At 33.0% G+C, this 13,169-nt stretch overlaps 1 protein-coding gene across 1 annotated transcript; it reads left to right on the top strand.

The window, feature by feature from the left end:
* The first annotated feature begins 8,626 nt into the window (after positions 1 to 8,626).
* On the top strand, positions 8,627 to 12,127 carry LOC115883594 (ATP-dependent DNA helicase PIF1-like). Its single transcript, XM_030901951.1, has 3 exons — positions 8,627 to 9,223; positions 11,700 to 11,796; positions 11,877 to 12,127. Exons 1-3 carry the CDS (start codon positions 8,627 to 8,629, stop codon positions 12,125 to 12,127), a joined length of 945 nt encoding a protein of 314 aa, XP_030757811.1.
* Positions 12,128 to 13,169: the final 1,042 nt, after the last annotated feature.

Genomic DNA, 13,169 nt, shown 5'->3' with positions numbered 1-13,169 from the left:
TTTTAATTTCTTTTCAGTTAATGAAAAATATAGAGGGTGTCCCAAATAAAAAATAAATTTTTCTGTTGATAACTCTTAAATTATTAATTTTAAAAAAATTATACTTAAACCATTAAATTCTACGTAAAAATGTGCTTTGGAAATATTTTCATAGAAATACAAATTTTCCGTAGCAAAAAAGTTACAGCGATTTGTTAAAAATGCACATTTTTGAAAAACACCCCGTAACTCCGAAACGGTAACAGATATTGATGTGCGGTTTTCACCATCATGTTTTTTACAAAAATTGAGCTCCAGACACCGATATTAGTTTTCGTCTATCTCCTATAGAAAAGGGTGTTTCCATTTAAAAGCGTCGAATTTGTCCCACCCTGTACAATATTTTATTTTAAAAGTAAGATAATATATACAGGATGAATTTTCTACGCTGTTCTCTTTGGGTATCTCGGAAACTACTGGAGATAGAGAGTCGGTTAAATGGGGAAAGAATTGCTGTTTTGTGGGTCATAAATATGCGCCTTTCAGATTTTTGAAAAAGTTCATGGCTTACTAGATATTTCGAAAAAAGCAACAAATTTCGGTTATTTTAAAAATTAATCTAATTCCATTATAATCTATTTTAGACAAAAAGTTTTCAGATAAAATTTGTAGATAATCACATCCTTAATGAGGTCGTAGTTTTTCTAAAGCCTGTCATTTTTCACATATATGTTTTTTTAAATGAAAACCATAGTTGGCCATGACTTCATAATATGCGTCATTTTTTAAGTTGTTCAGCGATATAAGGTATAATATGGCTTTTTCGAAAAATTCGAGTTACCTATAGTATCATTTTTAAACAATTTTACATAGTTAGCCATGGAAACAAGTTCAATCGTCGTTGCTCTTAAAAATGTCAAACTGTTACAAACAAACTTTGTAAATTAAAATAAACACAAATTGTAGATATGAATTTTATTTATGGTTTCCATTAAAAAAAAAAACATATGTTTGTGTCATATGTCAAAAATGGCAGGCTTTGCAAAAAAAACGGAGGACACAATCTCCATTAAGGATTTGATTACCTACAACTTTTATCTGATAATTTCTGAAGTAATGTCAATATTTGGATGAAAATTAGTGTATGGGAGTTTTTTGACATGAGAAATTTAACTTTTATGTCAATATGACTCCAACTTGTAGAAGGTACCACCTACATATTTTAACTTGTTTGAAGAGTAATAACTTTTCGTCCGTACCTGTATAAAACTACTGAGTAAAAAATGTACATTTACGACGTTTTTTCCTCAAAAAAGGTCTCTTGGTAAAATCGCTAAGAGTTTGGTTCTCGAAATTTTTCTCGAGAAGTGTAAAATCGAACACCTGTTAAACATATTTACTAAAGAGTTATTAGATTGAAATCATAAATTTTTAAATGTTTTTGTGTCAAAAGTTCAACAGAAACTGTTATGTCATCATTTTATCGAATAAAAATTTATGATTAATATAAAAAAAAACAAAGTTCCCAAATTTATCATTTCAGCCAAGTAACTATCTACTCAACATGTTTATTTTTTGTCAATAATGACATGTATTGACTATAACAGTTCTAAATATCTTGAGAACGGTTGCTCGTAGCGATTTTTACTAAGAGACATTTTTTACGTAAAAATCATGGAAATGTAGATATATTTTTTCATTCGGTAGTTTTATAAAGCTACGGACGAAAAGTTATTACTCTTCAAAACAGTTAAAACACCTGTAGGTGGCGCCCCCTACAAACAAGAGTTCCGTTGACATCAAAATCAAATTTCTCGTATCAAAAAAAAACTCCCAGACACCAATTTTCATCCAAATATTGACGTTACTTCAAAAATTATTTGGAAAAAATCGAAATAAAATTAAATTTCTACACCCTGTATCTCCGACACTACGCATTTTAAGACATACATTTACACGAAATTTTTTTCTCATTTTTATCTGCAGAATATGGTGCCGAAGTTTCCGGAATACAGTTCGGACCACCCGGACCCAGTAGAATAAAAATTCAACTGAAAATAGTGGGAAAATAACATGTTCAGATTTAGAAAAGATAATCGAAATGTAAACAATGATATAGAGAACAAATGACAACAAGTTTTAATTCGATTGGTCTCAATCATTCCAGATCATTCGGTTAATAATTGTTGGTTGTGGTACGGATGACTGGTACCACAAGATTGATAAGTAACGCTCACGTAACGTGTAACAGTCAAATTTCCTCGCAACGACCTCTGTGTGCTAGCTCATAAAATATCGCAAATAGCTATTATTTTTGCATCATGTTTACTATAATTTTATTGTTAAATATTATTTTATTTAAATTTTACAATTATGCAACCCGATATACACCGCGCTATAGATACACAATATTGTCACTGGACCAGGCACACCAGCAGTAGTAGGCTTTTGTCCATCTCTCTATATCTTTGATCATCACCTCCGTCACTTGTCACTGTCAGATCAAATCAGATGTTTTTGGATTTATTTATCCTTTGTTTTGGTTATTGAAATTTTATAATTATCAGATAAAATTTCGTAGTTAAATTGGTTATTTTTGATGTGGATCGCAGTGTGCAATTCGTTCTTTTAATTGTGGAATTTCTGAGTTTAGTTCGTTCATTGACCGGATATGGAATATGGCTGAGGAGAAAACATTTTTTATTTATGCCTTTTTGTGAGTTGGACTAGTCAAGATATATAGTTCTCTATCTATATCTTGGAGGGAGATTTCCGGTTGAAATCTGATTTTGTGAAGGAAATCGAATCCTTGCATCACTTCTTGTGTATCCACCGTCAGAATATCGTCGTGAAGAACTGGCTGCCGTTTCGTGAAGCATTCCCTGTTGGTGAATAGCAGGTCTTCGTAAAGAAGGATTAAGGCTTCCGAAACACATTTGGTCAGAAACGTGGTTGGATTTTGTTGAGTTTACATGGACCACCGACCAATTTCCGTAAGGGATTAAATAACCAAATTTTTCCGACCGATCGATATCCCGATTCCACGTGCCCAAGAAGTCCCCGAACAGTTCCAAGGTATGCTATAATTCTTCTGCCTATTCTAAGTCAATGCTCAACTGATTTTTGTTCATATTGTTGTCTGGTTTTCGACTTTTCCACGCCCACGTGGTGTAGAAATATTAGTCGAGTGTTATCTTTCTTAAGTCTTATTTGGTTGTTCGTAATTGTAGAGCATGAAGACCGATCCAGACCGTAGTGCACCGAACAGTCCAGAATTCCATCCTGTTGCCCGTGTAGAGGTACCCGTTGGACATCATAAACCCTCGTTGAGGTAAAGTTCAGATTTGATTAGTCCTTCTTTATTACCTTTATTAACTCCTACACGTTGTGCTAGTCCTTGTTCTATAATTGAGGCTCTTTTCTAAGACAACCAATATTATTTAGGGTTTTTGTGTTCACCATTTGAAGTCCTACACCTGCCTGTTCATTTGCTGACGGGCTCCAGTGACATATTGCATCGAGCTGCTGTACACCGTCGTAGCCACCCTGTAGCTATACGCCGAAGCTCAGCTGGAGGAAGTTTTCAAGTATATCACATCGAGTAGAGTAAGACTGTTTAGATATTTGTATAATTTTAGATTTGATTTATGGGTATAAACCACCCTGATTGTATCTAGTATTAAGTTAGATAAGGGGGTTTGACGTCATAGGTTTAGTTATTTCTCATTTGATTTTCTTTTCGTACATCTTTCGTACAGATCTTCTTTTCGTACATTTCAATTTGCTTTTCTTAACATATTTCATTTCTCTTACATTTCATTCATTACTTTATATATATATTAACTTTTTCATAGTTTAATAAATTGATTAAATGTTTTTACTAGTATTATTTACAGTCTAGTCTCAGAGCTAAGTTAGAGTCACTTAAGTTCAAGTAATTATAGTATATTTGAAGTTCATGGTAGTTACAGTCAACAGTTCAAGGTTAGTGTTGAAGTCTACTTAATAGTAACATCTTTTATGCCGAGTTCATAGAGTATAATCTCGTGGCGCCCTTTTATTAATATCTTTGAACCCCGACCACCCGGCTGTTAAAATTAAAAAGCTAGTGGCCTCTATGCAACTCATCCTAATAAGTCAACTTGTGTTTTATTGAACTTCAAATTAGAAAGGGCATGGCAAACGCTCACTTAATAAAAAAAATAAAATAAAAAAAAAAAACTAATATTTAAACCGTATCTTCGTCTGCGTGATGAGGTGGATATTATTTAGACAAGAATCGTTTTTTTCAGTATATTAATTTTAGGCTGTATAGTTTTACTAAAATACGTAAATGTTTTTGGCTATACCAAACTGAAAGTACGACATCTTTTCTGTATCTAACCATCGTCGCCAAAGCAAACAATAGCCAAAGTAGCACATATCACTCTGGGGGAATCTCAGAAACATCGAAGAGCCTTGTCTATTATTGGAAAGATAACGGTGGCTTTTAGTTTATAGATTTCTCTAAAAGAATTTATAAATAGAACGTGAGCTTGGATGCTGTAGTTCGTGGTTGTCAACTTGTATTGATGACGTTTTGTACCACGTTTGAACATTGTTGAGTTTTCATTAATATAGGTTGTAGTATTTATGTATGCGTAGTTATATACCCGTCTGATTTATTTGTTTTCTTGTGTGAAATAATACCGTATGATCGAAAAAAAAAATGGCGACAGCGATGGCTATGAAATGAAGATCGCTGTCATTTTGTATGTAAATTTATATGAGAAATGTCATCGATCGTCATTTCCCAGCTAACTGGACGCAGTTTTTTTTTTCGATCATATACGGTACATTTGACTATATTGACAGCTCTATGCCAAATAGTATAAATAATTTTAGCTTTGACAATACAAATTATAAATATTCTATAGTATAAATAAAGAAAAAATAATTATTCCAATATTGGTAGCAAACCGAGAATTATTACTCATAAAACCCCCAAGGTCCAATATTAGATCCATTATTAGTTTTATCCTAAAAATATTTTAAATTTTTGCAACGCTATTCTATATATGCTCACAATACATCCATTTCTTATCTTTTTTTCAGTCCGGATAGTGCTTGAATTGCCACAAATATGATTAAAGCAGATTTGGAAGCTTTAGTAAATGAGTCCTTGGGCCACTTTTTGTTGATCAATCCTACAAAGTTTTCTCTGATTATTTTTGGAAAACAGCAGCAACGAGAGCAAATACATGGTGAGTTTAGCATTAAGATTAAGATTAATAATATAGGGTAATCGCAAAATATTTTCCGATGCACGTCATCAATAATATCGAAATTGACACTAAAGCCTATAAACCTGACTAAAAGAAATTTTGTCAAAAATATGTAAATTTGTTGTATAATTTAAGATACCGAGCAGCTCTTCATTTTACTTTATAGAGCAACTGATTGTAACAGATATTTTATTTACATTAAAGCTGCAAAAATTAGTTTAAAGCGTTTTTTATTATCGCCATGTTTATCACATTGCGCCGCGATCAGCAACGTTGTCGTTTATTATTTGACTATTATCATAATGAGAATAATTATTTTGTATAATATCGTGTTGTTGTTGAATCTTTGGGAGTAATTCTAGTTTTTTTGGTGATTTTCATAGTATTTTTTTTTAATTGTACTTTTAAGTACAACCTGTTTTTTTTTGGAACTAAATTTTCGAGTTTTGTATTGTATTCTAGTTTTGTATTGTACAATGTTGTGATAAACAGAACACCTACAGTAGTTCTATCCGTTCTGTAGCTACGGGGTATCCATAAGGGGGCAAACGATATTCTCTCAATGTTTCTCGTAAAAAATTAGACGACGCGTGCCATCAATAAAAATTCGATAAATTTGCAAGAAGCCAATGAAATGAGTGGGCGGAGTGTTTTGCGGTAACATACTCGTCAAGTCTACGTGGTCCCTCTCTCGCTTCTATTTAGGTAGCGATTTATAAAATATATTGTTGTTTATATTTAAATATTTTTTTGTCCGCATTCCTTTCATAAGCGGGTCCCAGACACTACGTGCATTTGGCGAATATTCGGTATTCGAGCTTATTCGCGTAGCGTGTGGGACGTTACCTTCCACGAAGATTCGTACTTCGTCATTTTCCCGGCGGTTGTCGGTAAACTGGCACGAATCAAAGGAACTCGTAGTGCAGCGTAGTCAACTTCGGAATTACTCCCAGACGCTACGGCTATTTCCCATACAGCACATCAAATCACATTTACGATGTGTTTACATTATTAGATGTAGACACAGGGTGACACAATTCCCCCGATGTAAATATGATACGTTTACACATTGTAGTTCAACACGTATGCACAAAGGTTAAACGTCCGCCTCACAATGTAGCCACAGTATAGCATTTACGTATACACAAAGTAAGGGATACACAGTGTGCCGTAGGATACACAGTGCTTGTGTATTACGTTTAAACTCTGTTTACACATTGCAGTTGTGATTACTGCGTGTATATGTATGTATTTTGCTTCGTATGTACATCTTGTGCTAGATAAAACTACTTCTTATGAACGAATTTAGGAAATAATACAAGTTTTGATGCCTAAATTTTCGTTCTTTTTAAGAAATATTTATTCAATGATACCAATTAAATTTTTTTAGAACGAAAATAGGAAGGCAAAACTTTGTATTTTCCAAAGTATCTCGATCGTAAGTTCAAGAGAAGTAGCCTTAAAATTGTTCCATTTTTGTTTTGCATTAAATGTACCATTTTTTTCCATAAAACGGATTAAGTGGTTAAAAATAAAATTCTTATATTTCTTTATATCATGGAACGCATTAGCGCAAATAACACAATAATAATTATTATTTACATTGCAGAAACCAAGTAAAGAAAGCACTGTAAAAGAACAGAATTTGTATCAAAATGTATTAAAATATAAGTACCTAGTATAACAACATACTAAAATGGTAAACACTGGTATATCGCGACGATTTGGTGGATCTCGTTTAGTCATTTTCTTCTCTTCTTTTCCCTCCAAGCAGTTGGTTTGTTAGCATACTCATTCGTCGAGATTAACAATCTCAGATTGACAATCTTACCCTTAAATTTTATATGAAACTAATTATTGAATATTAAACATACCTGTATATTGATCCATCAATAACTTACCGAATATCAGTGTAAGAAGTTCTTTGAAGCTGTTTAAATCTTTCTTTCTCTGGTCCATTTAGATTTTTATTATTTCCAAATTAAAAAAAATATATTGCAGAGCTAACCTCTTTATCAGTATACAAGAATATTTGGAGTTTTCATTCATTGGAGTAAAAATTTGGTAAATTGGGTATCGAGTAAGGGAAGAGCCGCTGCTATAATATTAATAATACTCTTAGGAAGGTGTAACAAGGTAATTAAAAACTTTTGCTTACCTTAAAATCTCTTTTAAACTACACACAAACAGAACATTTATATAGAGCTTCCGAATGATAAAACAATAATGGCTGCTAACATATACCACTCCTAGAAAGGAGAAAGGAGAGAGAACACATAAGATACACTTGGTTGGTGTGTCTACGCTGAGGCTATCCGCGCGTGCGCACACCTTCATTTCAGGCTAGAATGTGTCTATATAGAAATTTATATTATGTGTATACGTCACATTTTTACAAGGTGTGTACTATAGGCACAACTATGATACGAAGTATCACACATACATATGACATATACATTGTATGTCTCATATACCGACGTCAGATTTCATCATTTTAATAATTATTTGTTACAATTATTTGTTACGTTACAAAAAACTCTTTAGAATCTTCAGTGCATACGGTATACAACTAGTAAACACTGTATCACACAATTCTATCAATATAAACCTGCGTGTATCTCATATGTATATGTTAGAACTAGATGAACACTTAGGTTCACTTTAACATATTTTGTTTCTCATGTGTCTCCCTTGTAGAAACGTAATTTTATTTGGACGTGCTGTATGGGTTGTTTACGTGTTTATAAACGGTTTTATTTAGCTCGACCCGTACGGTATTTATTTATTTGTTTGTTTATTTGGGTCAAAATTAGAAATTGAAATTTAAGTACCTTCCCGTTGTCAGATTGATCTGAAATTTGGTACACACCTTTAGTTCCGATGACAATACAATATAGTAATATCAATAACATTGTAAATCTAAGACGGCCGCCGGTACAAAATGGCGGATTTCATATTTTTCCACAACCCCCTCAATATGGGTATCAAATGAAAGGGCTACACTAGTAGAATACTGTGATTATGACAAAATTTAAAATCCAAGATGGACGTCGTTACAAATGGCGTATTAGGTGAGGGCATGAGTAGTCGTGTGTCCAGAACAGTTGTGTCCAAGATTGTGTGACGTTAGAAGGACAGATAAAAATAAATAGATGATTAGATGTACCTACGTAGTTAGCGGTAGCTTTACCACCCAAGTTAAGGTAATTGGTTAAAACGTGCTGAGGACTGTATGGCATTAGGGTGGCTAAAAATGTAATGTCGCAAGGGTTTTCCCCTCAAGATTGGGCGCCTCTTGTTGTATATTATAGCCTTGCTATACTGGACTTACTGGACCTCTGGGGGTGTCGACCGTTAAAATGTCCATTACTCGTGGGAACAACATGGACGAAATTTCAATGGTATCTTATCAAATGCTGTGTATGATTGACGCACGATTAAGACAACTTAAAAATCATGAAGACGAGTTCTTTGGAGGCATAAACGTTTTACTTTTTGGAGATCTGTTACAACTGCCTCCAATCAAACGCTCCGGAGCTCCTGTTTTCAAACAGCCCGATCATCTCCAACCAGCCACACATCTATGGCGTTTGTTCACGCTCTGTGAGCTGACGGAGAATATGCGTCAGCAAGGGGACCATACTTTTATTGAAATATTAAATGCTTTGAGAATAGGTGAGCTAACCGCTAACCATTTTAGTATTTTGATGCATAGAGTTATTGAAAACCCAAGTGATGAGTTTGCAACAGACAAAGCGTTAAGGGTATACCCCACTAATCAGCAAGTAAACAATCACAACGCTGCTGTTTTAAATCTGTTCCGGAATAAAGGATCTCGAATTTATACCATTAAAGCACAGGACCAACTAATTGACGCCACACGAAATACAGATAATTTGAATTTAGCAAATATAATACCAACAGATATAAATAAGACTGGAGGCTTACCATCAGTACTTGAAATATTTGTAGGAGCAAAAGTAATGTTGCGGTCCAACATTGACGTTATAACCCACAAAATTCTGGATGTTGATGAATTTAGAAGTATGCTTTGGAATTAAATAAAACAAGTTCTTTTTTTTTAAATACTACCTATATTCTAACTTATACTAATACAATTGGCTGGCTGTGACAGTCTTGACTATATAAGGTTAGATACAATACAACTGGGATACTTAAATTTTCATCTGCTTCGGTTGGTTCGTTGATTGGGAGAAAGGCCTCACCCTCTTCGCTGCACTCGTCCGCTGGTGGGTAGCGTAACAGTTCGGCTAACGTTGGAGAGCTTGTGAGACTCCACCAGCTCAGTGCGTGAGCTACTTATGGGGAGGATCAATTCCTCGTATCTTCCTAGAAGATAACAAACAGCAGTATGCTATTCGAAACAATGGTTAAGTACCCAGTTATGTGGTAGTGTTCAACAGTACCCAGTCGACTGTCTGTTTGTGGCCAATGGCAAATGACGGTAAATCAAAATTTAAATCGAAGGTATAGTTATTTAGCTTAACAATATTTAAATTAAATCTAATTACTACTAATAAGAGTTAAAATTAAAGCTAGCTTTAAAATTAAAATTAAAATTAAAATTGATCAATTTTAAAATGGCAAAGCCGAAAGGCATCAAAAACAAATTGGTATTTAACCAATAAATTGTTAGTCTTCTCTAAAAGCCATCCAATAAAAAAATTACGAATAACAGACAAAATTCTATTATCAACTTGAAAATTTAATATTAATAATTAAATTTAATAAAATTTTAATTTAATTGAATAAATTTTGAAATCTGGCCATAACAGCTTAAATGAAATTAGAATTGAGTATTGTCCAAATTATTTTAAAAAAAAATAGGCAAAGATAAAATGTATATCTCTCTCTGTCTCTCTCAAAAAAATGTAAGATCAATTTAATAAAAAAAAATCAAGACCACTACCACACTATATAGGTATAATGATTTTATAATAAAATGATAATAAAAACCGTGGTTCTATCAGACAATTATTTATTACTTTGCACGTGCTAAAAACAAAATCTAAAAAAATGCAATACGAAGAGACGATTTAAATTATAAAAATAAATATTAATAATAAATTTACGATCTATTAAAAATTAAGGTAATCGACAGATAAGGCAAGAAAGAAAAATTAGAAAAAATCTTATCTGTCGAGGAGCCCGTCCAACGAGAAAAATAACCACCACAGGGTCCAGGTATGGAGAGCCACCCTCTGGCAAGTAAAGTTTTTTCAAAGATGACTATAGTCGATAATAATGATATTATAAAAGCTTTACTTACCAAGGGGCCTGCTTTCCTGGGACATTTCTGATTGTACTCCTGCAGCAGTTGGTTCTCTCGGACAGCCTGGCTCGGTATCGAACACCTGTCTGTGGTTTCCTGTTCCACGTTGTGGCGTCTCCGTATTTATATATAGGTAGAAAAAATAAAGAAAATAATTAGTTATATTATATAACTCGAAAGATAGTAGAGTAACTATCTTACGATAAGTCTAAGCACGTGCTCTTATGAAAAAAAACTGTAGCTATGTAAAAAACAAAAATAAAAAAACAATAGGTAGTTACCTACGTTTAGAAAATATATTAAGTAATGAAATAATTGCTGAAATAAATTGTTAAATAGAACCGTAGTAAAATTATCTAAAATCGTACCTTCAGCGTGCAGTCTTGAAGAAAAAAATAAAAAATCTCAAACATATTGGAATAATGGCCAAATGCCCAGAGCAGAGATGAGAAGAGAAGAAGGCAAAATTTTAAAATTTTTAGTTTTATATTAACCATACCCCTTCTCCCGAAAATCTTGACATATCAGATCGAATTAAAAATAGTCATGCGTTGTTAAACTAATTCTCGATAAAATTTCAACTACTAATAAAAATAATACTTAACGACTCCTTACATACCTTAAAATGAAGGAAACAATTGCATCTTAATCAATTAGCACTGATAACAAGGAAAATTCACTTAACCTCTGTTAAAAATAAACAAATGAATCTCAAACCGTAGGTAGGCAACCAAAATTGCAACTATTGTATTATGAATTGCCTAAAAACAATCTACGGTGTTTACAGTCTACAATATTTTGTACACCGTACCATTTGGTGTAATTTGGTACTCCATGGATTCTCGTGATGGATGGCACGATCCATGAAAAGAGCAACTTAATTTATAATCGTTGAACAAAAACATATTAAAATCCAAATAATAAGTTCAACTTTGCTAAGTACCATTGAGAATTATTAAAAACGATAAAAATATATTTTAAATTAATTAATTATATTAATTGAGTTATAACAATTGATTAAAAATATATTTTATATTAATTAATTATATTAATTGATTATAACAATTGATTAACGATATATATATATATATATATATATATATATATATATATATATATATACGATACTTATATTATCGAATTGAACGTTTATCTAATTCTAGTATCCGACGCACAACATCCAACGGGGAAAAAGTATGGTACCCGAGGGTCAAGTGTCAATGCGAGTAAAATTGCAAACTGTAAAAACCTCGTTTAAAAGTAAAATAATCCGAAGGCAAGCACAACGAAAATAAATTTTCGTTACAACGTTACAAAAGGATTGGTAAATGGTGCTATAGGCCACATTACAGAAATTGTTTGGCCTCAGTTCCGTCGAACCCAAATGTACGAAACAGATGTACCATCAGTTTGGATTGACTTTGGCAGAGACGGCATACACGTTATACACCCGAAAGCCATACAGTTTCCAGCAAAATTCAATTATGGTACGGCTGAAAGAAGGATGTTACCCTTAATTTTGTCATGGGCATCCACCGTCCATAAAATGCATGACAGCACAGTCGACCATGCAGTAGTGTATTTGGGCTAAAAATTGTTTGAGGAAGGGCAAGCATACGTGGCTCTAAGTCGAGTCAAGTCTCTGGAAGGGCTATGTATTGAGGAATTAGATTGTAATAAATTATCAGGTAAAAAACCATGCAATAATGATGCACTAAATGAATTAAATAGAATGAGGAATATTCGGTAGGCATTTCCGTTAAATACTATAAACTAGAAAATAAAAAATCGGTAAAAAAACTTTTAAGTTAAACGGTTTTATCTTATGTGCACTGAAAACTAGAAAATAATAATAACAATTAGGTATTTTGAACTTCTAGTTCAGAAATATTTTAGTACTAGGCAGAATAGCTTTTAGGCATATTAGACTAAAATAAAAACGTGGGGCCCATTAACTATTGCTGTAATACTTTCTTCTATACTAAGTGTGGATTGCATCGACTTACTATAATCGTAACTGGAGATTTTGACAATCAATAACCACCCGTGGCGGCTTCACCAGCGAACGCGGAGCTCATGATCTACCAAAGTATAAAGATATGCTTTGCCATAGGTAGGATTTCAAAGGGGCCCCACGTTTTTATTTTAGTCTAATATGCCTAAAAGCTATTCTGCCTAGTACTAAAATATTTCTGAACTAGAAGTTCAAAATACCTAATTGTTATTATTATTTCCTAGTTTAGTATACTAAGGGTCGGCATTTCTTTTCTTGGGTGCTGGTTTTCATGAGTACGGTCAACACGCTTAGTAAAATAAGATGTAATATATACTCCCATACAATCTACAATGAGGCAAGGTCAAAAATCTCATGTCGTCTGTATGTTTATTTTTTTATTAAAATTTATGCGATGTGGTTTTGTCATTGATGTTTAAAAATGGAAGAAGCGCGATTGACATACATTACTAACATCTACAGATGCCTTAGCAATACATTTCTTTATAATTGACTGCATTAGAAGTGCCTCTTTTATTTTTCATGTAGATTCTATCGGATTTTTCATTGTAATTTTTGAACTATTAAAGTTTCCTTTATGGCCTGCCCATGAATGTTGACAAATTTTAGATTTGTAACA

This window comes from Sitophilus oryzae, unplaced genomic scaffold (assembly GCF_002938485.1).
Source record: "Sitophilus oryzae breed Bouriz unplaced genomic scaffold, Soryzae_2.0 scaffold_1968_pilon_pilon, whole genome shotgun sequence".
NCBI classification, from domain to species: domain Eukaryota; kingdom Metazoa; phylum Arthropoda; class Insecta; order Coleoptera; family Curculionidae; genus Sitophilus; species Sitophilus oryzae.
This window is presented reverse-complemented; position numbering and strand designations above follow the sequence as displayed.

Coding starts and splice junctions, on each gene's coding strand:
- LOC115883594 (XM_030901951.1), top strand. CDS start 8,627: ATGGACGAAATTTCAATGGTATCTTATCAAATGCTGTGTATGATTGAC. Junction 9,224..11,699: donor AAATATTTGTAGGAGCAAAA/GTAATGTTGCGG, acceptor ATCTAATTCTAG/TATCCGACGCACAACATCCA. Junction 11,797..11,876: donor TGTAAAAACCTCGTTTAAAA/GTAAAATAATCC, acceptor ATGGTGCTATAG/GCCACATTACAGAAATTGTT.